Source organism: Ceratotherium simum, chromosome 2, assembly GCF_057802395.1.
Source record: "Ceratotherium simum simum isolate JZ-2026a chromosome 2, ASM5780239v1, whole genome shotgun sequence".
Taxonomy (NCBI): domain Eukaryota; kingdom Metazoa; phylum Chordata; class Mammalia; order Perissodactyla; family Rhinocerotidae; genus Ceratotherium; species Ceratotherium simum.
The window spans coordinates 76758967-76782190 of NC_141901.1; the positions used below are offsets into that span (position 1 = coordinate 76758967).

General features: G+C 42.5%; 1 protein-coding gene across 4 annotated transcripts in view; it reads right to left on the minus strand.

Annotated features, from left to right (window-relative positions):
• Window positions 1-15026: 15026 nt before the first annotated feature.
• Window positions 15027-23224, minus strand: part of HS2ST1 (heparan sulfate 2-O-sulfotransferase 1) — a 193088-nt gene continuing 184890 nt past the window's right edge. For 2 of the 4 annotated variants that reach the window (XM_087448068.1, XM_087448055.1), the window contains exons 6-7: window positions 23009-23166; window positions 15027-22051 (exon numbers count right to left, since the gene is read on the minus strand). In XM_087448068.1, the coding sequence (XP_087304194.1) occupies window positions 21822-22051; window positions 23009-23166 (388 nt within the window). In that variant the 3' untranslated portion in view covers window positions 15027-21821. The remainder of the gene's footprint in view (window positions 22052-23008; window positions 23167-23224) is intronic. The other 2 variants (XM_004442912.3, XM_087448062.1) reach the window with 1 other exon arrangement.

Consider the following 23224-nt stretch of genomic DNA (forward strand, 5'->3'; position numbering starts at 1 on the left):
CGGGGGGGTAGTGTGCCCTTTAGACTGTTCCTGACACACCCTGAACTTTAGGGGGCAGTCGAAGCTCCCCCCCCCCGCCCCCCACTCCATCCCAAGGAAGAAAGGAAAGTTGCTCAAGGTCTTCAGGGAAGGGCGGGGCGGGGGGGTCAGATTTAAGCTGGAGAAACAAAGGGATGGTGAATGGACCTGGAGCACGTGGAAAACCCCCTTACATTGTTTCCCTCCTCATGGAATCTCAAACCTCTGAGCCACTGATGTAGGGAAGTGGGGTCCAGAGACTGATGGGAGACAACAGCTTCCCACCTTCCACCCCGCTGGAGAAGGCCTGGAAGGCCCCAGAGAACCCTCCACAGTAAAGCAGGTGTGGAGTGAGGGCTTGGACAGGCTGTCCTCAACCTCCCTGACAAACTAGGCCTCTCTTGTTTTGTCACTGGATCCGAGCTGGCATCTTCCTGCTGGTCAGAGGCCCTCGGGCTAGGGCTGGGCAGGAGCATGGGGCCAAGCGGGAGGAGGCCAGGCAGGTGCCTCCAGTAGGGAAGACGGCGCCTGGTATTTCACTGAAGAGGGCAGAGAAAACACAAATGATAGCAATAAAAAAATACAGGCGACATGAAATTTTCTTTTTTTTGTCACTTAAAAAATTCTTGCTCCTCTAGTGGGGCTCTCTGAGAATTCTGCATGTTGGTGGTTGACAGCAGGGACAAACAGGCCACTCCAAAAAGAACAGCAGATTGGCTTCCTGTGTGCCTAAGGGTAGAAGCTGGAATTTGTCTTTGGGACAGAGGCTTCCTTCCTCTGGGGTTCCCTTTAGTGACTCTCAGGGTCATACGATGTCAGTCAAGAGCCTCCCGTGGTCCTGACCTTAGGAAGCTCCATATGCGAAGACTGCAGTATTGAAGGGGCGGTGGGAGCAGAAAGTCTTCGTTATGTAACAATTCTGGGTCGGCCACTTCGTAGGAAACTACTTAAGACCATTTTATAGTAAATAGGAGGGGAAAAAAGGTTTGACTGGGGCTTGAACTTGAAAAATGAAACTCAAAATTATGAAATTAAGCTTTTTCAAATTTTATGTCTAACAATTTAAGTTATAATTACAAATATGCATCAGTTCTTACTGAAAAAATGAATAATTTATTTTAGAAAATTTTTTCAAAATATTTGTACAATAGCACTAAATCGTTTGCTTTATATTTCACTTTTACAGCCAATCATATAAAAAGACATTTTCATACAAGTCTGCAAGAGCCTTATGAATTTTCCCAAAAGCTTCTCATGATTGCTTGATACATACATTTTTTCTTTGAAGTGCCTCTGGAGTCACTATTTCTGCCAATTTTTTTTGTTTTTCCCATTGTTAACTGGCATCCCTCCACCACGCCCCTATTTTTCACAGCTTGTTGTGATTCAAGCAATTCTCCAACTTCATTCTCTGCAACGCCATGAAATCCTCCATCTTTTGCAAGATTTGAGACTTGATGTTGAAATAGATTTGCAGAGCTTGCATTGTCCTGTCAGATGTTTATAATATCCCACAGTCGTGAGGAGACTGATCCCAAGAGGGGTCTCTGTGAGATGGGTGGGGAAGGGTGGTGGTGGATGTGCATGAGCAAATATTTTTGTTATCACAACTTTCATTTCCCTACACAACCTGGTAACTACAGGGACTCCAATAACGAATAGTTGGATAACCTCTGTAATTCTGTTGATTAAAAGAGGGGGAAGAAGCCCTGGACCCTATAGGAAGGGTTGTTGTTTTGTGGGGGTTTTTTTTAACTCTTCTCTTTCCTCTCTCCTTCCTCTATTGAGGAGGACATCCAGCAACTTCGGCCTCTAGTTGAGGTCTTCAATTTGCCGTCCAGAATAGTTCCTGGAGGTTTGCATGAGCTCTGTGGCCCTTCACCGGACAGGAGGTTGAACGATGACTGGAATCCAAACCTCTCGTGAGAAAGAGTGTTTGTTTGCCTGGTGTCCCTGGAGCCAGAAATGAAAATGGTGAAAACGACCGTAGTAATAACATAGCTGGTACCTTTAACAAGTAAGAAATAAACGGTGTCATCAGAAAATACTTTAATTTGGTTCTCCTCCCGCCGCGCATTCAAGCCAGCCCTGTGGGCTAGCGTTCCCTGCATCCCTGTGAAATCTTGGGCTGCCCTAAGGCTTATCCCTTCAACTGAGATAATTATGTCTTCTGGTCACTTCTAATCACAGGAACAGACACAGTTCAGGAACTAACATGCCATAATCGAAAATGCCAACTCACTTCCACGTCCTGCACCATGGGCCTGCTCCGGGGGGGGAAGGTTCCAGGGGTAAAGGCAGGAGGTGGGGGATGGAGAGCGAGCTGGACTTTTCTATTTCCTGTTCTGAGACCGACAGGCCCACATTTCTACTCCTTCCGCAGGCTCTTTGAGGGTGACAGTGGGCAGAGAGGAGGAAGGGGGGCAGGAACTGCCCATGGGCTGGGCGTGGTTTCCTCTGACCATGGTGGAGGGTGGCTCCATCATTTCTTGTCCAAGCCGGGACACTTCTGAGAGAGAAAGTATGCATGCTTTATAATTGCAGCAGAACGACACATACCAACCAGGACTGGCAAACGACACTTGTGGTCGCCCTGTTTAAAGCTGACTCTCTGGCTCAGGCGGACCTTCCAGCCCAGGTTCTCCCATCCGAAGTTCTGCAAACCCAGGTGGCGCGTCCTCCTCTGCCCAGCTGCTTACGTCCCCCGTCTGCCTCAGGAGTTCCGCAGGCCCTTCCCCCCAGATTCTCTTTTGGGGTCTCACCGCTGCTCCAGAAGGTCTTCTTGGACCTGGAGAACAATTCCAGGCCACCCTCCCATGCGGTCCGTCAGGTCTACGGGGAAACATATTCACTGTCCTGCTCATAAAGTAGGGGGGACGTGCCACAGAACACAAAAAGTTTATTTGGGAAGACATTTTCTCTCCAATCTCTGCCACTCTTTTGGCCTGTGAATCTTCTGATGGTCAGCTAATCATTGGCAAATCAGTTCTGGGCCACCTCCTTTGCGCATCTTGCTTTGGTGGCCAGCATCTCACCATGAAAAATGAAAGAAATTGGTGCTCATCGTCTTAGGGACTTTAGCTGAAATTACAACAGAAAAGGTCCTCTTACCATCCTTTTATAACAACAAAAATAATAACAATAGTAGTTGCCCTCCCTTCCTGTTGCTATAAAACAGTGACTGCGCTAAGGGCTTGAGATCATCTCATTTAATCCTTATAACAACTCATGAGGTAGGTACTATTATTAGCCAGATTTAGAGATGAAGAAACAGGTTTGGAGAAGTAAGTTAGTTTGCTGCAAACCACACAGTTGGTAAAGTGCAGAGATTCACACTCCGATTTCTCTCACCATAGAGGATTTTGGAATTCAGAACTTTGACCCTGTCAGGAGACTCTACTCATGATAACTGTTGGGGCCAATTTATCGCACCCCTCTGCGTTGTAGGTGTGGAGCCAGTTGAGGGATCAAAACATCAGCTCTATTTCTGGAAAAAGCTGGGTTGGAGAATGCAGCTGAAATTATAACCAAACAAGGCTTCCTGCTCTTTCTCCTCTGAGTTGACTGTACTCCCCATCCCGCCCACACCCCCCAGTCAGATGCCCGCTAAAGGAGCAGAGCCTCCCTGGTGCACTGGCCACAGGGGAAGGCACGCACAGAGGGGAGTGCACTCCCCTGTGGCTCAGGCAGCTCTCATAGGCAGAATGGGGTGCCAGTGCCCCTCCAATAAAAGTCATGTCCCAGGCTATGGGCAGTCAGGCCAGCCAGCCACGTCCACCTGCTCTGGGGGGACAGATAGAGGGGCTGAGAGACATGAGGAGTTCTGCGATGGTTAGCGTGCTAGGACCAGGGCTCTGCTTGTGGAGGAAGATGCTGAGGTCAGAGGAGGGGCCTAGAGACACAGTAACTTTGGGGAAGGGAGAAACTTGAAATTGTTCTTATAGGTGCCGTTGGCTTTGAGGGGAAGTGAACGGAAGAGAGGAGTCATCATCAGCAGAGAAAATTCTAGGTCTTTTCCTGGCTTATGTGGCACATGGTGTGGTTCAAGGGCCAGCCCACAATGTTCCTATTTTCCCCTGCATCTTGCCTCTTGGTTAGAATGTGGCACCAGGCATATGGGACGTGTAATTGTTGAGTGTGAGGTTGCATCCACGTTCATGAAAGCACCCAGAGATTTACACAGGCCTCATCAGCATGAAATGTCCAGCGAGGCTCAGTAACCAGCCTACTCCCGCCCGGTATTAGTTTTCTATTGCGGCTGCAACAAATTGTCACACACTTAGTGACTTATACCCACACAGGTTTATTATCTTATTTACATTTACATTCACTTACATTTACACAGATTTATTATACCAGCTCTTGAGGTCAGAAGTCTGAAACGGGTCTCACTAGGCTAAAATCAAGGTGTCATCAGAGCTGTTCCTTTCTGGAATCTGTTTTCTTGCCTTATTCAGCTTCTAGAGGCTACCCATACGCCTTGGCTCATGGCCCCCTTCCGTCTTCAAAGCCAGCAGTGGCCAGTTCAGTCTTTTTCACGTTGTGTCACCTGACACTGACTTTTCTTTGTGTTCCGTCTTTTAAGAACGCTTGTGATTCTACTGGGCCCACGTAGATAATCCAGGATCATCTCCCTGTTTTAAAGCCAGCTGAATAGCAAACTTAATTCCATCCACAAACTTAATTCTCCCTGCTATATTATATAACATATTCACAGGTTCTGGGGATTAGGATGTGGACATCTTTGAGAGGACATTATTCTGACTAGCACACTCCCCTCAACCCTGCCAAGCATGGGCTGGTATGTACACACACACACACACACACACACCCCTGACATACCCAACTACTCCCTAAGAGGATATCTGAACAATGAACGCACTCATATCTGGTGGTTCCTGCATCTGTTTTATTTGTTCTCTCTTCCAAATAAGGCTGATTTTTACTTTTTCAGACATTAGAGATTCACTGCTTGCTGATTTTTAATCTTATTTTAAGTTGGAGATGCTTTAACCCAATTAGGAACAGCATGTGGCATTCACATGTGATCTCAAGCCAGTTATAGATTTATTTCAAGCGGGCATCAGCTGAGCGCAGCCCTTTAATGCCGGGCCCTCCCGGAGGTGTGCTGGGAGGGTTCGGCCCAGCCTCCACAGCGCCGCCTGCGTGCCTTCAGAGCCGCTTCCTAGCAGTGGAAGTGTTAACTGCGTGATCAAAGATCATGAGCAGAAAGGAATATTTTATATTTTTTAAAACCCCACAGTTATCAATCTTCATTATAAAAAACATATGTGCCTGCCCTTCTGTAATAGACGTGTTCCTGACGGGGTATATGTAAATCAAATTCTTTACAAATTGAGTCATATTTTAAATGTACTAGGGGAGCTGGCTATTTAAAGGGATCCTGCTGTGAATCTTTTTGTCAAGCCAAGAGGCTGTTTGTGATGCTAATTTTCACCCCTTAATTTGTCTGTTTTGTAGGTGCAGATTTTCATGAAAATCTCCCAAACTCACAAACCAAAGCAAGGCACACCTGTATCCTATATTTCAAGGGTATGTTTTTCAGAAGAGCTCAAAGAGCTGTCAGGTGGATTATCTCATTTATCTTCTCAACATTCTTCCAAAGGAGTTTGGGCCAGTCATTATTATCCTCAAAGGAGGTGTAACTGTCTCCCAGACAGCCACGGCCTCGCGGGGGGTCCCATGAAAGGCGAAGCTGTGCTCAGCTGAGAGCTGTTTACTTTCCAATTAGCAATAGGCTCTGTCTTGGGGGGAATGCTTTGGGAGGTTTTCTTCAGAGTCTAGGATGTGCTTTTTTCGCTAATCTCTGTCACTACTGTCCAGGTAGAGAAACTGGGGAACGGAGAAATTAAGTGCTTACAATGTTTTACATGTTAACTGAAAGCCTACTATGCACAAGACATGGTTTTGGAGTCGGGTCGGGTAAATGTCAAGATGGCCCACTCTTGGGCCGGCCCCATGGCCTAGTGGTTAAGTGCACGTGCTCTGCTGCTGGCGGCCCGGGGTTCGGATCCCGGGTGCGCACGACACACCGCTTCTCCCGCCATGCTGAGGCCGCGTCCCACATACAGCAACTAGAAGGCTGTGCAACTATGACATACAACTATCTACTGGGGCTTTGGGGAGAAAAAAAAAAAAAAAAAAAAAAAGATGGCCCACTCTGGCCCTGATCTGGAGTTGCCACCTAGTGGGGGTGATGGGTAATGACAATGCCTAGAAGGCAACATTAGGAAAAACCAATGCCTTCAGTTCACCCACAGTTTTCTTCTCCCAAGGATTTTGTGCATATGACCTCATTCAATCCTCACAACACCATATGGTAAGGTAGGCTTTGGTTTTATTTTTTGTAGCACAAGGAAACTTAGAGATTAGTGATTTTCCAAAAGTCACATGTCAAGTAAGTGACAGAGCCAGGCCTCAATTCCAAGTCTGTCTCATTCCAGAAGCATGCGCTTCACACGTCACTATTACCCAACATAGGCACCATCAATAGGCTTTGTGGATGTGGTGGCGGGAACAATAGATTCTGACTCTCAGGATCAAAAAAACTGTCCCAGAGAGATGCTATTTGACCCAGCCGTTGAGTGGTGAGAAGGATTTCCATAGAGAATTGGGAAAAGAAAATGGGCCAAGGCATGAAAATATATATGAGTGGTCTGGTGTGCCCAGGTTACGAGAGAGCTGTGGTGATAAGGCTGAAAGGGGAGTTAGGGACGTATCACAGAAGGTCTTGAATACTTCATTAAAGGAGCTGAAACTCCTTCCCACAGTAGTGGGAAGCCACTAAGCCTTTCTGAGGGAGGGAGCAAATTCTCTCCGGGAGACAATTCTGTCATCAGTGTGAAGAAAGAGTTTGAGCCGGAAGATTAAATCTTGATACTTTAGGTTAGATACTTTAAGTTCTCCTCCAATAGACAGAAAACAAAACCTTGTGGACACCGCCCAAACCCCAGAGGAGAAAGCGGGCAGTCAGAACTGGAAGCTACGTCACCTGACTCCAGGACTAATCCTCTCTCCCGTTTTTTCCTCTGTTCTGTGCAGGGTCATTGAGCCAGACACACCCAGGCGTCTGTGCGCACTGGACGGGGAACTCGCCCGCCTGGGTTCTGGGAAGCCAGGCTCTGACTCCGAGTGACCCTGGGCAAGTCCCTTCCGCCCTCTGGGTTGCAGGCACCCCATTTGTAACCTGGAGCTTTGGCCTAAATCTGTGATTCTGCTCCCTACTCTCCAAACCATCAGTCTCTTTATTTTTGAATGCTTATTGTGGTAAAATATGTGTAACACAAAATTTACCATTTTAACCAGTTTTAAGTGTCCAGTTCAGAGGCATTAGGTATATTCACATTGCTGTGCGACCACCACCAGCAGCCATCTCCAGAACTTTTTCGTATTCCCAAACTGAAACTCTGTCACCATTAATCCATAGCTCCCCTTTGCCTCCTCTCCCCAGCCCCTGGCAACCATCCTTCTACTTTCTCTCTCTATGAATTTAAGCACTCTAGGTACCTCCTATAAGTGGAATCATATGGTATTTGTCTTTTTGTGAGTGGCTTATTTCACTTAGCCTAATGTCCTCAAGGTTCATCCATGTTGTAGGATGTGTCAGAAATTCCTTCCTTTTAAAGGCTGAATAATATTCCATTATATGTACAGACCATATTTTGCTTATCCATTCATCTGTTGATGGACACTTGGGTAGTCCCTTTATTTTTTCAAGCAAAACTGTAACCAGAACCCCAGTTTGAAATCAGATAAAAGCAGGTGGCTGGGGTGAAGCCCCCTCCTCTCTCCCTCTTATCAAACAAAATGGCTGGACCCTTGAATAAAAGGAAGGAGGGCAAGGCAGGTCCTGGCCAAGCCACCAATGGCTTGTCTCCCCTCCCTCTGCATCCAACAGGCCCAGGCACAGAGGAGTGGGCTGGGGTCTGCATTTCTCTTCACCCTCTGAGACCTTCACCGGTGCTAAGGATGGGGGGGGTGGCCCAAACCTAACTCTCGCCTTTTAAGCTGACTCCATCCTTCAAGGCATCTGTTGTAAGTCATCCTTGTCTGTCCTCAGCCACATGACAAGCTGGGCTCCGGGAGCTCCTCTGAGGTGTAAGATGTGAACATAATCACACTGAATGTTGTGTCTTCTAAGACACAAGTTTATGAGACTCATCCAGATGGAGTTCCAAGGTCTCTGAGCTACAAAACCAGAGAAAGAGAAGATGGTGAAAGCTGGTGGGGTCTGAGGCAATAAGAAAGCCTCGGGTCTCCTTTACTCATCCATACCCGCCCACCAAAGTTTATAAATCTTTAATATCCACCTTTCAAAGCAACTATGAAGGAGGAGTAGAATTGGAATAAGGTGTATATTTTCCTCAGTTTCTATGTTTTGGCCTGCAGTGTAACTCTTGCATTTGTAAAGAGCTTGGTGCTCCTGGAAGAAAGCAAATTTAAGTATAAAAGCCATTATAATCGTATTGCTATTAGCAGCAGTGGGTTTGGCATGAGGCCTGGGCCACCCAGACTCCAGAGGCCTAAGTGACTAGATGGGAGGCTCAGTCTGACTCAGATGGGTCTGATCTGTCAGCCAGGGAGGTGCTGGGAACCTCCCTTGAACACAAAGAGAACGTTGGGGGCTGGGGGAGGGGAGTCATACAGGGGGATGGGAGAGGCAGGAACAGAGGGTATGACCAGATTCAGGGGTCTCTGGAGGGTTCAGAGCAGGTGCCACCTGTGAAGTGAGATCTCTAGGGGGAGGAGGCCCATCTACTCACTTGCCACTGTGCCACCCCTCCGTGCTTGAGGATGCTGGACTCCCAGGGGCAGAGGTTTTGTTCCTTTGGCTTCAGGCCTCGTGTACCTTGCAAAAATTCAGCTCTGCCCTCCACTCTGGGAAGGTTGGACTCACTAGTCATGGATATCTCCAAAGCCGTCTTTGCAGAAAGGCCGTAGGTGTGTAGAGAGAGAGAGAGCATGTGAACAGTAAGCCACAGAGGGGAGCGAGGGGATGACAGGAAGCAGGGGCAGGGACGCTGGGGACAACTAGACTTTGCTGGGTCCCCATGTTGGATGTGGGCCAAGTCTGCTCCATGCAGTCCCCGGGAGGAGGCATAAGCTGCTTAGCCCCTTCCTCCTCCCCAGAGCAGCCTGGACAACAGCCGTGGTGGCTGTTGTGCAAAGGCAAGGTTTGTACCTGGAGACCCTGCTAGAACCAGAGAGCCCCAGGAGAACTCAGAAGGGAACTGAGGACTTGGACTGGGCCTGCCCTCACTCTCAGGCACATTGAAAGTAGACCCAAGGCACCTACAGGGATTTTCCAAACACTGAATCTGGGAATCTGGTTACTCTTTAGACAGTAACAAAGTACCATTTATTGATCTGGGAATGAAGTATGAAGTAAGAAATAGACTAGGAGGAAGCATTTAAAAACAAATGGCCTAAGCATGTCCCTCCCACCTTCCAGTTGCAATCCTTCGCCTTGGAGGCCCCTGCTGAGTTACACCCACAGCTGTGGCCCGCATGGATGAGTGCCACAGTTCCAGGGTCCCACTTCTCTGCTGCCACGCCCTGTGGGGCTATATGAAAGAGGCTGAAACAGACGTGTGGCAAGACTTTCAAAACAAACCCTCCCCCCGGCCTGTCACAGCTGTCAGAGCCTGTGTTGCATCACAGTTAACAGCTGGAAATCGGCAGTCAGACCTGGTTTAGAATCCTGCCTCTGCCACTTCCTAGCTGTACGATTGTGGGAGAGTGGACCCCTGAGCCTCATCTTCTTCATCTGTAAAATGGGGCTAATAGTACCTTTCTCAGACGCTAAGAGGATGAAATGGGATAACAAATACAAAGCACCTGTACAGTGCCAGCACATAGGAAGTGCTCCATGCATGGGCAACAGTTTGCCTCTTTCAAAAAGAATGTGTTAAGGAGCATGCATTGCACCTGAAGGCTCAGGCTGCTCCTTTGCTGATCTCTGGAGCCTGGGGAAGGAAGGCCCTGCCACGCAGGAAGGGATCAGTTCTGATTTCCCTGGAAGCCCCTGAGCCTTGGTTTGGGCTCTTGCTTCCAGGAGAAAAAAAAAAATGTTGATGGAATTCATGAGAACCAGGTGGGCACTTTTGTTTCAGCACACAGCTGGAAGAGTCCACATGTGACCGCAGGCTATGAATCTCAGCGGGGAAAATACTGCCCGTCAGCATAGCACCAGGGATTTCCAAGGAGCTGCAAGGAAGCCCACAAGCCTCACCCCATAGCTCCAGAGATACCGCCAAAGCGGGGAGCAAGGAGCCCTCTTGCTGTTAAATCCATGACAGTAAAATATCAGGAGAGACCAAGGAACGTTGGGCCCGGAAATGTCCCAGGAGAAATGTGTTAACTCTGGGTAGCCATTTTGGACCCCCAGCTATATTTCTGTCCTTCCCGGCCCTGGGCATTGCAGTAGCCATTTTGAAGTCCATTCCCCAAGTCATTCTACCCAGAAAGCAGAAACTCATTAGATGGGGCAGACTTTGTGCCTTATTCCAGAAAAGTACATCCAGAGATCTTTTTCTTCTTATTATTGATCTGCTCTCCTCTCCTCTCTCTTCAGAAAGGAATTTACCAAGAATGGAAAATCTAAGATAAACTATAGTAAGGAGCCCAATGTAGAAAACAGATGGCGTTGGAGCCAGATGGGTTCAAATCCTAGCTCACAACTTCCTGGCAAGAGGCCTTAGGTTACTTAACCAAGCTGAGTTTGTCCTGTCATCTGTAGACTGGTTCTCTGGTCCAGTGCTTCTTGAACTTTAGTCCACCTCAGAACTACCCAGAGGGCTTATTAACACAAAGATTGCTGGCCCTACTTAGAAGACTCAGAAGGTCTGGGGCCTAAGAATTTGCCTTTCGACAGGTTCCCAGGTGATGCTAATGTTATTGGTCCAGAGACAGGGCTAGTTTAAGAACCACTGCAACTATGAATCTGTATCAGAGCCTTTGTTCACTTGGAGAGACAGGCGGATGGTGGGAAGGGCGTCAGAGTTTGTGGACAAGGATCATGAGGGCTGGGTTAACCCATCTTCCTCTTACTAGCATGTCAGTTTCTTCAATTGTAAAATGAGGATAACGATATCCACCTTCGAGGTGAAAATCTAATGAGATGATAAATGTGAAAGGGCCTTGTAAAGTATAACATTCTATATATTTGTAAAGGATTAAATATGAGGATTATCCTAAGGGTTAAAGTTCAGAGTGCATAGGGAGGTCTGTAATGCAGTGCCTGGCACATAGTGGGGCTCAACAAATATTAATAAAAAATAAAAAATCCAATAACTAAAAATAGCCACTGACTCCATGCCAGGGATTTCCAGTCTCTGTCATGCATTGAAACAAAAAAATGGTAATAAAGTTACAACACATGAAACTCATATTCCAATCATGGGTGGCAGGGACCTCCTCCTTGGCTTCTGACCCAATTTGTCATTTAAATCCTTTTACTGTAGGATGCTCCACTGCTTCATGTGGAACCAAGTGTGGCTCTTGATAAGAGGAAAATGTTGGGCTGTTTCCACTTTGCTCTTGGCAGTCCTCAGGCCTCCAGTATAACTTTCTTACAAAATGAATAGTATTGGCTCCCAGAGAGACCAATCTCATCTCATCTTGTCCACTCAGAAGATCCATATCAAACATTACAGACTGTCTGACTGCAGGAAGGGGCATGTAATTCCATCTGGATTTGGATCAGCGTTCAAATGATCAAGTAGGGAGCCATTAGCATGGTAGAAATAGAGCAGCAACATATAACTGGCCCACTTTTTAAACATTGTTCTTGTCTGAGGTTTTATTTGAAGAGCTGCCACATGAGACAAGGACGGAGAGAAACAGAGCGGGAGTGAGAAAGAGGAGGGAGTTTAAAATCCATTGTCCCCTCCAAAAACATGTGTGAATGAATCAATGTCCTGCATTTTCACTGATTATGCGCAGGACAGTCTGATCAGATAACCATGCTACGCCTAATACTCTGGAGAATTTAAACTACTTTTAAAGGAAAAAAGAAAAAGTCTCTGGTTACTCTCAGTTGAATAAAATGTCACCTATTTCCAGTCAGCCACTTTCAGAATGGCACTGCCCAGTTCAAATAGAATTGCTCATGAGCTCTGTTACCCAGAAAAGGTACACTTCAGTCTGTCAGTTTGCGAGATGCTTTAGAACATCAGTTTCTAACACATAAGACTCTGAAAACTCTCTATGCTATTTTCTGTCTCCACCTGCCTGTGTCATTAAGGGGGTGCCTAGAACCAGTAAAACAGATACAAATCAAATGTTATTGCCACAAAGACTTTAAATAAATCTCTAAGGATACCACATGAACTACCCCAAATTAGGCACACTGGTGAAAGAAAACCAAAGTTCAGCAGCCGGATCACTTGGGGACTGCAGGTCTACCCTCCCCCAGATTTTAACGCTGAATTAGATGTAGATTCAAGCTTTTATTTGGTACTTTCAGAAGGCACGATCTTTTAAAAAATCACAAATTAGGTGTTTAAATGTCAGTTTCTTTGATGTCAAGTTTCTACTAAAAGGTTGATTTAAATCGGAAAGAAGGAAGAAAGAGAGAGAGGGACAGGGAGAGAAGAACTAAACAGTGATTCTAGAATCCCGGGATAATCTCTCTTGATCTGCCTGACTGCCAGCCTCTGGAGGATTGCCGAGTCTGGTGGACTGCTCAGCCAGAGGAATTGAACGTTCTTACTGTTCAGAATACTCGTCATTTCGTTGCCTGTTTAATGGGAGGGCTGGGGGAGGAGGAAGGAGTATTGAGCAACAAATCCTGGACAGAGGGTCACTTCCTGCACTTAGAGCTCATCCTGCTCCTTCTCCAGCATCACTGACAGGCTGACAGCTCTAGAAATCCAGCTGCCTAAACCTTTGACTAAAACCCTAACATGAAAGTTGATCCAACTATGTTTTCTCTATTTCCCTATAAACTCTCTCAGTGCTAATGATGTGAAACATTTCCAGGCATACCTTTAATTTTGAAGCTTCAGCTCTAGGGAAGTCACAGAGACAAGGTAGGGGCTGAGGTTGATTGGTGTGTTTCCCTAGATGCCTTTGTCATCAACCCACACGGCAGTAGGGAAGTTTTGGGGAGGTTCTTTGCCAAACCCTAACCCAGGACACAAAAATCTGATTGAGCATAAGGAGGCATGGGAATCAAACATTTGATAGCGAGACAGTGAATTCTGTCTTTGTCATCCTGGGTTCTTTGGGCAAACACTAGCCTGTTCTATAAACTTTCACCTGGAAAATAACTGTCATTGCATAACTGGGGCCAAGCAAGGGATGTTGGACATATGTACAGATGTAGTGTTTTGCAAACCCAAATTATCGCCTCCACTCTCCATTTACCGATCACATCTCATCTGTCACCAAATGTTGGGGTTTCGGGCTCTGAGATCATCTGCTTCTCCCCAGTCTTCTCACCACTTGCCTTGACAACTGCAGTAACCTCCTCAGAGGCTTTCCTGTTCCCACCTTTCAGCCCGAGATCCCATTCTCTACACTGCTGTAATTATCTTTCAAAAACTACAGTGTGACTACTTCATCCTCTGTTTACAACCCCCATCACCCACAGGTTAAAATACAAACTTCTTAGCTTAGGATTCAAGACTGAAAAATTTCCTTGGGGAAAACAGCAGAAAAACACAGTAAGCCCACAGAAGGACACGGGTTTCTCTGCTCTAATGAAGGGATAAATCTATGAATGTTTAGATTAAACTAACTTTTGTGAATAGGGCCCACATGGATCATATTGGTTCTACACAGATTTCAAAGAGCCAGTTTATAAGGAATTCTGAGAACACATTTGTTAAAATTGGGACTAGGTGTATTGCTTTATTTGTATTTCTTCTTGTTTAAATGACTTTGGAATTGAAATATAATAGAATTAAAAATTACATCTTAATGTCAATAATGCCTCTCACAGTAAAATCTTATCATTTTAACCTATGAACCCAATTAGGTGTCTAGCAAAATGGGAGGACAGATTCATTGGTCATGAAATTAAGCCTATCGTATAGATGAATATGGAGCATTACATTTTAGAGCAACCTAATGGGTACCAGGTGTCTAGAATTTGACTACCTGGGCTAGGTTGGTGCTTCTGCTATTTCAAGGTTAAAACTAAGAGATGAAGCTGTTAAGTGTATTAAATTAAAAGGGGGGTGGGGTGGGGCATGAATCCTTAACAAGAGGTGATTTGTCAGTAAGGTAAGAGAGATTCTTGCACAATGCTTTGTATTTCTTCTTTACCTCCTCTCTTCTCAACAACTAGAGGCCACGCCCCTTTTGTTCATCTTTCAGTCCTCATGCCTCAATCATGTTAATGGACGAGTGGATATACACTTCAACACAGTATATCCAAATAGATGATTCCTCTTTTTCTTTCATATTTATCATAGAAGATAATGTGAGCACTTCTTTAGTGCTTACTACGTAACAGGAACTAGGTAAGTACTAAGGAAGTTTACACATATATTATCTCACTTAACCCTCAAACTAGCTGTTGATATTAGTGTTATTCCCATTTTACAGATGAGGAAACTCAGTCTTAGGGAGGTTAATTTGTTCAAGATCAGAGAGCTAGTAAGTGGCGGTGCTCCAGATCCCACATTCTAACCACCATACAAACGCGCTGTACCTTGTATTTGCATCTTTCAAAAGTGACTTTCAGTTGTCCAGCTATGAGAATCTCCAGAAGCAATATGTACGTGGTGAAGGATTGGGGAAAAGGAGGAGGCAAGTACTGAATCTTATGGGAATATGCAAGATCAAATGTCATCTGAGACTTCAGTTTTCAAGGTAAAAAGCCAGGATATCAAGTTTTTCCAAAAGGAGCATGGTGATCTGACCAAGCTGGTCATCTGGTTTTGCATAAACACAGGGCAGAAAGGTGGGAGGAAGGAATAACTAGCCACACTTAGGGATCATCTTTTCACAAATCCCCACATGATTTTCAAACCAAAAAATAATCTATTCAAGGGACTTTATTCTCTCTCATAGAATGAAGTACATGAAAGGCAACAAAACCACAAAAAACAAAAAAAAACCCTCTTACATTTTCCTGTTGTTTCCCCTCACAGGTCTTAAGTGCTAAATATATTACCTAGGAGTCCATTATGCCTTAAGTAGGCCCTTGAAATATTTTGAAGCTTTCTTATCTGTTTAGTCTCATGCTGCTAGAAGTATAGCAAAACATAAAGAGAAGAGTGACCTTATAAACTTTTTCCTTGTTTGCTCAACTGGTTATTCCTGAAGTGGAAAGGGGGAAAACTTGCATTTCAAAGTCAGTTTTGTGGTGGATGCTATTGTTGCTGTTGTTGATGTTATTATTATTTTTTGTTTTGTTGCAAGGCTTTTGTTGCAAGGTGTACCACACCTATGCTCTGTGGTAACAAAGGTGAGCCAGGGTGGCATGCAGACAAGGAAGGGTAACGGAAGGGGAGATTCCTTCAGAGAAAGAAAACCAGTGGACGGTAATTTGGAATTTGCATTTTTGTGGAAGTAACAAGTAATTCAGAAAGTTCAACCGCTGCTTTAAAAAATAGCGAAGACAGGAGTACAGTGAAATTATGCAGGTTTAGGCAACAATCATTGCATACTAAGTTTATTTTTCAGATATCCTAAAAACCTGGAATTCTAAAATGATCAACTGACTTATAACTCTACGGCGAATGTCCTCTTTTCTTACAGAGTATAGATAGTTTCCTTTCTGTTGAAAAAGTGCAAATCATTTTACTCTAGGTACCCTGAGTTTTAAACATATAGTACTTGGCAGTCCACACTGCTCAAATATAATAATATGTGAACACAGCCACTTCTGGAATAAGCGAGTCCAACCTACTTTAGAACAATCAGCACTGCCCCCCTTTTCTCATAGGAAATTTGTAAATGGAAACAATAGCAGGTATCAGAACCAAGAATATCTACTCTATAGGCACATAAGTAAGGAGACATCAACAGTTTCTCAGTAAAAAGTAAAACTCAGTGGCATTCAAAAATATTTATTAAAATATCTTCTATAAAGTGACACAACTAGTATCCTGCAGGGTCAGAAGGGCAGGTCAGCTTCCTGACAATATTCCAACATAGCATATAAAAGCTATTGGTTATCAGTCAACCCTGGGCCAACCTTTACACCAATACTGTTCTTTGCATTTACTAAAGTCACACTGCTAAATGCAAGTCTGCTGAACACTCAAATCCATGCTGTCTGTTCTGCCTCTGTGGGTACAGAGCAAATTCCATTTAGAAAATTTATCACTGAACTGGTATTTTATTCAATCCAATATCATATAATATAGGAAGAATCAATTACTTGTACAGAACAATGAGCCAGGGGCTGGGAATCGGAAATCTACATAATTGCCAGTTTCTCTTTTAAGGGTGAAAAAACAATCACTAGAAATGTGTATTCTCAAAGAAACATTATGGACATGTCTAAACTGTGCAATAAATGTTAATCAGATTAACTTTTTCCTTTCAAATTTCCCTGTTTGGTGATGAAGATTTGCTGTGAGCTAACATCCATTACCAATCTTCCTTTTTTTTTTTTTTGTTTGAGGAAGATTGGCCCTGAGTTAACATCTGTGCCAATCTTCCTGTATTTTATATGTGGGTCACCACCACAGCATGGCTTGATGAGTGGTATAGGTCTGCGCCCGGGATCTGAACCTGTGAACCCAAGCTGCAGAAGCAGAGTGTGCCAGACTTAACCACTATGCCACTGGGCTGACCCCTCAAATTTCCTTTTTATTCTAAGTTGACAGCCCTTTCCTCATTTCCTTTTTTCTTCTAATTAAGTATATATCCTAAGCATACCCTGTAAATTCTCCATCTGAAATTTCAATACCAATGATGAAGTACAAAGCGAAAAGCAGCAGAGACATGTCAGTCTGCATGTCACAAATAAGCCAGAAAATCACGACCAATGATGATGCACACCTCTCTGGTGGCAGCGATATCCGAGAGCTAAGCTGATGACACTGAACACTGAGTCCACTTCGAAAATGTCTGTCAGCATCAAGGCTACGGAAGAAAATATTAAAACAGGACACCAAACCATTTTTCCCCTTCCCACTGAGTGTTTATTTTATAGCTTTTGCATCAGGTAATCAACTGAGACACTTCAACAACAGAAAGCTGGCAGAATGTTAAGGGAAAGGAGTGATTATCTCTCCAACAGATGTGACAAAATGGTTTCAAGTTGGAAACAGTATTGCATAAATAAGTCAACTGAACGGGGGAGGGGAGAGAGAAGAGAAAAAAAGCCGAGTCAGATGAAGGAGTGAGCATCTTCCAACATAGATTGGGAGGGAAAAAAGGCACTGTTTAGCTGTGTATTTATAAAATAAAAGTAAAAATATACAACCCATGTTTCTCAAAATTACATTCGATGCTGCTTTAGAGATGCTCACATAGCTGACTCGCAGTAGAAAGCTACAAAAGCTGTCTAAAGACCAGATAGACAGCACCAGCGTGTCTAACTCACAGGGTTAGCTGCAATGTGTTTTAAAGAGATCATCACCATTAGGGTCCTTTTATAAATAGTACTGCAAAGGTCACAAAGCTGCATGAACTTAAATTATAGGATAAATCTGACTGACTGATGGGCCATTTCAGTTTCTCAAATTCCCACTGCAGGAAATCAGGAGGTTAAGCTCCGCTCGGAGGAGCTGAATTGGCAGTGCATTTGAAACAGGGCTGCTTTTCCCCTCACCAGGCTGCCTGAACAGCAGGTTAGCTGGCAACACACAGCAACTTTGCAGAGGGTGAATGGATGCAAAAATTTAACAGCAACCACCCTGCTTCCTCTCAAAGTAAATAGCACTAATTTATGAAAAGGCGAATTTTCAAATCATAAAGTAGAAGCACCTGGGCCTCTTCAAGACAAACTTCATAAAAGGTTACTGTAGCGGGTGCTTCTCAGAATAAAGGATTCTAGGACTATAGGTGTGTTTGAGAATGATCAGTGGGAAAACCCAGAGAGATGGTTTACACAGATGTTCTCTATGTAGAATTTGAATATAAATTAAAATACCAGCTATGCACTTGGGAACCAGCCTTTAGTTAAATTCTCTAGTGCTTTTAGAATTTTTATTTCATTTTATTAAAAAAAGAGAATCACTGTCTACAAACTATTTTCTTTCTAACTATGCAAATACAATAAGCAAATCACCTGCAATATCAAAATACTCTTTGTAAATCACTGATGGCACTAACAATTTTAGGAATTTCCAATAGGACATATATTGAGAGAGATCAACAGTAGATTTCAAATTATAGGCATTAACTGAATTTTAGGAATAGAAAATAAAATTTAAAGTTTAAACATTAAGTTTAAGTTCTCTGATTCTCAATAATTTAATCCAATCATCAGGAATTCAGAAGCACCCAATATGTTCAAAGTTGCACAAATGCATATGGATGACAGAAAAGTAATCCCCATGCGGTATTTTAAGTGTTGCTATCAGATATATTTAAGTGATACTGCACAGATTAAAGCTGGGGTAAAATCAAAATATATCCTCCCCATTACATTTTAAAACAGTCACAATAATTTAGCAACAGTTGCCATTTCACAGCAATTAGAAACAAGCAGTTGATACAAGTTGAACAAAAAGGTACTCTCTTTCCTCTTTTAGGAAATAAACATATATAGATATAGATATATACACATACACACAACACATTATCTTTTGAAATTCAAAGTGGTTAATTTGCTTTAGTATTATATAAAAAAAAATTTCCCTATGATCAAAATACTGAAAAGCACAAAGGCTGAAAAAAGAAAACCACATTTGCCACTTTAAAAAAATACATTATTGTCCCAGTGGTTCTATTTATTTGATTATAAAGTTAGGTATTATAAGGGTCTGCACTGGGCAGACTCCTAGGACTATACTGGACCAGATGGAATTAAGTCTAACCCTTTCTCAGTCTCCAGGAAGGATACTCCTAACCCGCCCTAAAGAATGACAGAATAAATGCCCCTATTCTGAACTGTTAAACTGGGAAAGAAAACACGCCCACCTAGAAGCAATCTAAATCATAAAAGTTTACAAATCTGTGGGAAAGACCACCTAAATCAGAAAGCTATTCTTTGGATATAAGTTGGGAGCTTTTGGAAGTATATAAACTCTTTTAGGCCACTAGAGTACAGATCCCAAAATGATTTTTCCATAAATAATTTCTCTTATTACAGGGGTTGGAAACTACAACCCAAAGCCCATATCTGGCAGGTCACTTGTTTTTGCAATAAGGTGTCATTAGAACATAACCATGCTCATTCATGTATGTATTGTCTGTGGCTGTTTTGGGCTAAAATGGCAGAGTTGAGTAGTTGTGACAGAGACTGTATGGTCCACAAAGCCTAAAACATTTACTCTTTGGAGCTTTACTGAACAAGTTTACTGACCCCTGATCCAGTGCACTGAGTGCTGTTCTAGTTACCCAAACGAGTTAACGCACCTCAAGAAGATTCAGCATATACTCCAAGAATAACCTGCATCCTGCGGTTCCTCAGCAGATAAACATCAAACACCCCACCTTGAAGTGGTGCCTTACTTTCAGGCAAGGAAATAGTTTGTATGTATTTCAACAAATAACTGTAAAAGTTAACAAGTACAAAAAAAAAAAGAAAGAAAGCCAAATAAGAAAAGTATGCCTGTCGGTGTTCTCTTAATATTTTCCTATTATTGGGGGGAAAGGGTGTTAAAATGATTCTTTCTGTCAACTTCCTTTAGCCTTTCTTTAAATTTGTTTATAAGTGTTTTTTGATAAGTACTGCTCCCTCCTCACCTCCCATACAATTAATAACCTTTAAAGCAACCTGCCTAAAATGCTTACATTTAGTGAGGCCCTGTTCAGGAATATTTATTTAAACTAAACATATTAAAGATCATTCTTTTAGAAAATGTTTCTAAAATTCTTTATCTCTGTTAATCTAAGAAGGGGATGAAGGTAAAGAATGTATAAGGAAATTAAATGCTGCAAAATATACCTTAAAAACCAGAGGTATAAAATAGCTACCATTTCTGAATGGTAATGTAAAATAAAAACAGAAAAATCTTCCGAATTTGAAGAGCCAATTTCCCCTGCCCTGAGTCGACTAATGAAGTCTTTTTCAAACAGGGAACCTCCTCAACTCAAGCAGCTGCTCACGAATCTTTAAGAGTTCACAGATGTTTCATATCTCAATAGTTGTTGAAACAGGGAAGATAAAACACTGAGAAGATATTTATCAAACACAAATTTATATCAAGATTAACTTTTTCAACCAGTTTATAAGTGGACTTTTCCCTTTCTTTGTTAAAAAATGAATGGTATGAAACTACATGTTAAAGATGTTTCCATAATACCTTACATTTATAGAGCGCCTTACAAAGTGCTTTCATATGCCATCTCATTAAATCCTCACAACACCCCTGTGAGGTAGGTACAGCAGGTATTATTATCCTCATCTCGAGATGAGGACACTGAGGCAAAGAGAGGTTAAGTGACTTGCCCAAGGTCACACAGCTGATAAGTGGCAGAGCCAGGACCAGAAATCAAGTTTTCTGACTCCTTGTCCAGTACTCTTTCCACTGTAACTACTGCCCCCAATTATGAATAATGTACTGTATATCAAAAGTGGAAGGTTATTGAAGTTGATTTCAGTGATATCTTAACAGTAAAGTTAAATGAGAAATACAAGAACAGTAGGTCTGATGGTTTTACTTGACATAAAATTGGTGCAAAACCATTTTTGTCTAATTACTTATAACCTTTTGGTCCAAATACATAAAATATGCAGTATTTACAGCATTTTCCTTTTTTTTGTAAATGCAATGCTTTAAAACACATTATAAAGCACCTTAGTAAAAATAGTCTACAAGTAAAAGTACAGAATAAGTAGGAAAATCCTACCCATACCACAGCTCACTAATGGAGTTATAATATGGAGTCACCGATATCTCAGTTTACAGCTTTACAAATTACCCATGGAGAAACAAATACCAAACTTACATTTTTGATATTAATGTGTGGAAGCCTTAACTAAAACTTCAGGCAATGCCAACATTCTTTGAAGTATCTCCCCAATCTTAGATCACAGGGAGAAAGGAATGAGAAATACTGCTTTGACTCTTTGTATAGTATTAGTAATGGTTTAAATTGGTTTTCAACACTAATGATTATTTTTTTAAAGAAAATTAAAATGACATATAAATATGGGCAATTCCATCTACAGCAGAGACATTTCTTAGCAAACATGATCAAACGTTCCAATAAACTTCATGACACGTGATTCACAAAAACAAAGCACACACTGCCAAACAGTCCATAACACTATTCAGTGGAGGGCAATAAACCAGACCTCCAGGTGAAGGTGGAAGAGACAGATGGATTCATCTTCGTTCATGATTAGTGGAAAAAAATGCTTTATCAAAAACAGAATGTCAGAACTTTTTCTGAAATTGAATTTGCCTTCAATTAGACCTGCTATGTGTTTATTTTAGGTGATGTGTAGGTTTTTTCCCAGGCAGGAGATTATATAACTCCCACCAAAATTTAACCAGAAAAAAAAAAAAGGCTGAAACTTAAACTTCTGAGACCACTGACATACCAGCCAGTATCTACTTCCTTGACGTTACTGTGTGTTTCCTAACTCGGCTCAACGCAAACTGTCTTATACACCTATCAGCAATCCAGGTTGTGGAGCTGAGAACTAAGGTGAAGACAGGGGCAAAGTTATAGTTCAAGAATCTAACAGTCACACCTTGTACTCAGTTCGATTTAGGGTATATTTTTTCATAGAAAAAGTTTTGTGCGAGGATGTAGAGGTCTCCATCTTTTTCCCGTACAGCATGCGCTCTGATGAATTGGAACTGCTCTAGTGCAAATTCATAGAACTCATTCTCCATCTTCCAAATGTCAGATTGCTGTAGTTTTGCAATGGTTTGTTTAGTGGGGAGTTTCTTCTCTGTGGTTTTCCTAAGATGCGATTTCTTTCCTACTTAACAAAGGAAAAAAAGAAAAGGTAAATAATTCTGAGAACACACAAAAGGTCAATGCCTCTTTATTTGAAGACATGGTTTAAGTTAATATGACACAATGAAGGACAGGTAACATAACTGTTTAGTATTAATATCATTCAGGCAAAAATGCTTACCTAATCATACTAGAACTGTGACTTATTGTATTATAATGTAAATCATTAACCTGTTAAAGACTTAATGAGATGTCAAATAGTAATATAAAGACTGCCACTAAGTGTAGGCTGTCACCTTACATGCTATATTCTCAAATATTTGGTGCTATCACTAGTTCATTTTTTAAAATATGATAAAATATCTATTTTCAAACTTAATACTAATTTTTTATAATCTATATTCTCTATAATTATGTGTTAGAAGCTAGGGCATATACAGACCCTAGGAAAAGAGTTCCTATGATTGTATCTTACCAAAGAACAGCACAAAAACCCTAGAATTAGACTGGACCAACACAGTCACTTTCAGATATGCGATATTGTCAAAGCACACTTTTAGGAGTACTATAATGTAACAGACATAGCATATGATGATCACTATTAATGTGACTCAGTCTCATCTTCCCACCTCTACTCTAAATGGCATCAGGCAGGTCTAAGGGTGGAATACAGAGTTTGGTATCTGCATTATTGAATATTACACATTTCTAAGGCTGGTTCTGTAGTTTGTATCCTTCTGCTATGCTTACGATGCCTTCTAATTATCATCTAATGCACATTTATTAATTCAAAAAATATTTAATGAACACCATCTGTGTGTCAGGCACCGTTTTATACTGACAATGGTTAGGAGAAACAGACAATACACCTGCCTCTGGAGTTACTTTTTATGGTTTACTCAAGAACGTCAAATCACACATATTTTTCAAGTTGCAAACAAAGTGAAGGACAGCTTTCAGAAGAAACCTGTCCTTTATATACCTGTACGGTAGAGTTCTGTAGCACCCCTGAAGAAACGGGGCAAAGCTGCCTCCAATAACATGATAAAATCTTCAAGCTCTTCAGTCACTCCCACTAGAAAGTATTCATTAATTAGGTTATACTTGGCTTGATCCATAGCCCACCTGCTTCCCACATTCCTAAAACCAAAGGAAAGGAATTAAAAACCTGGTTGTGAAATCAAAGTATCTTTGATGC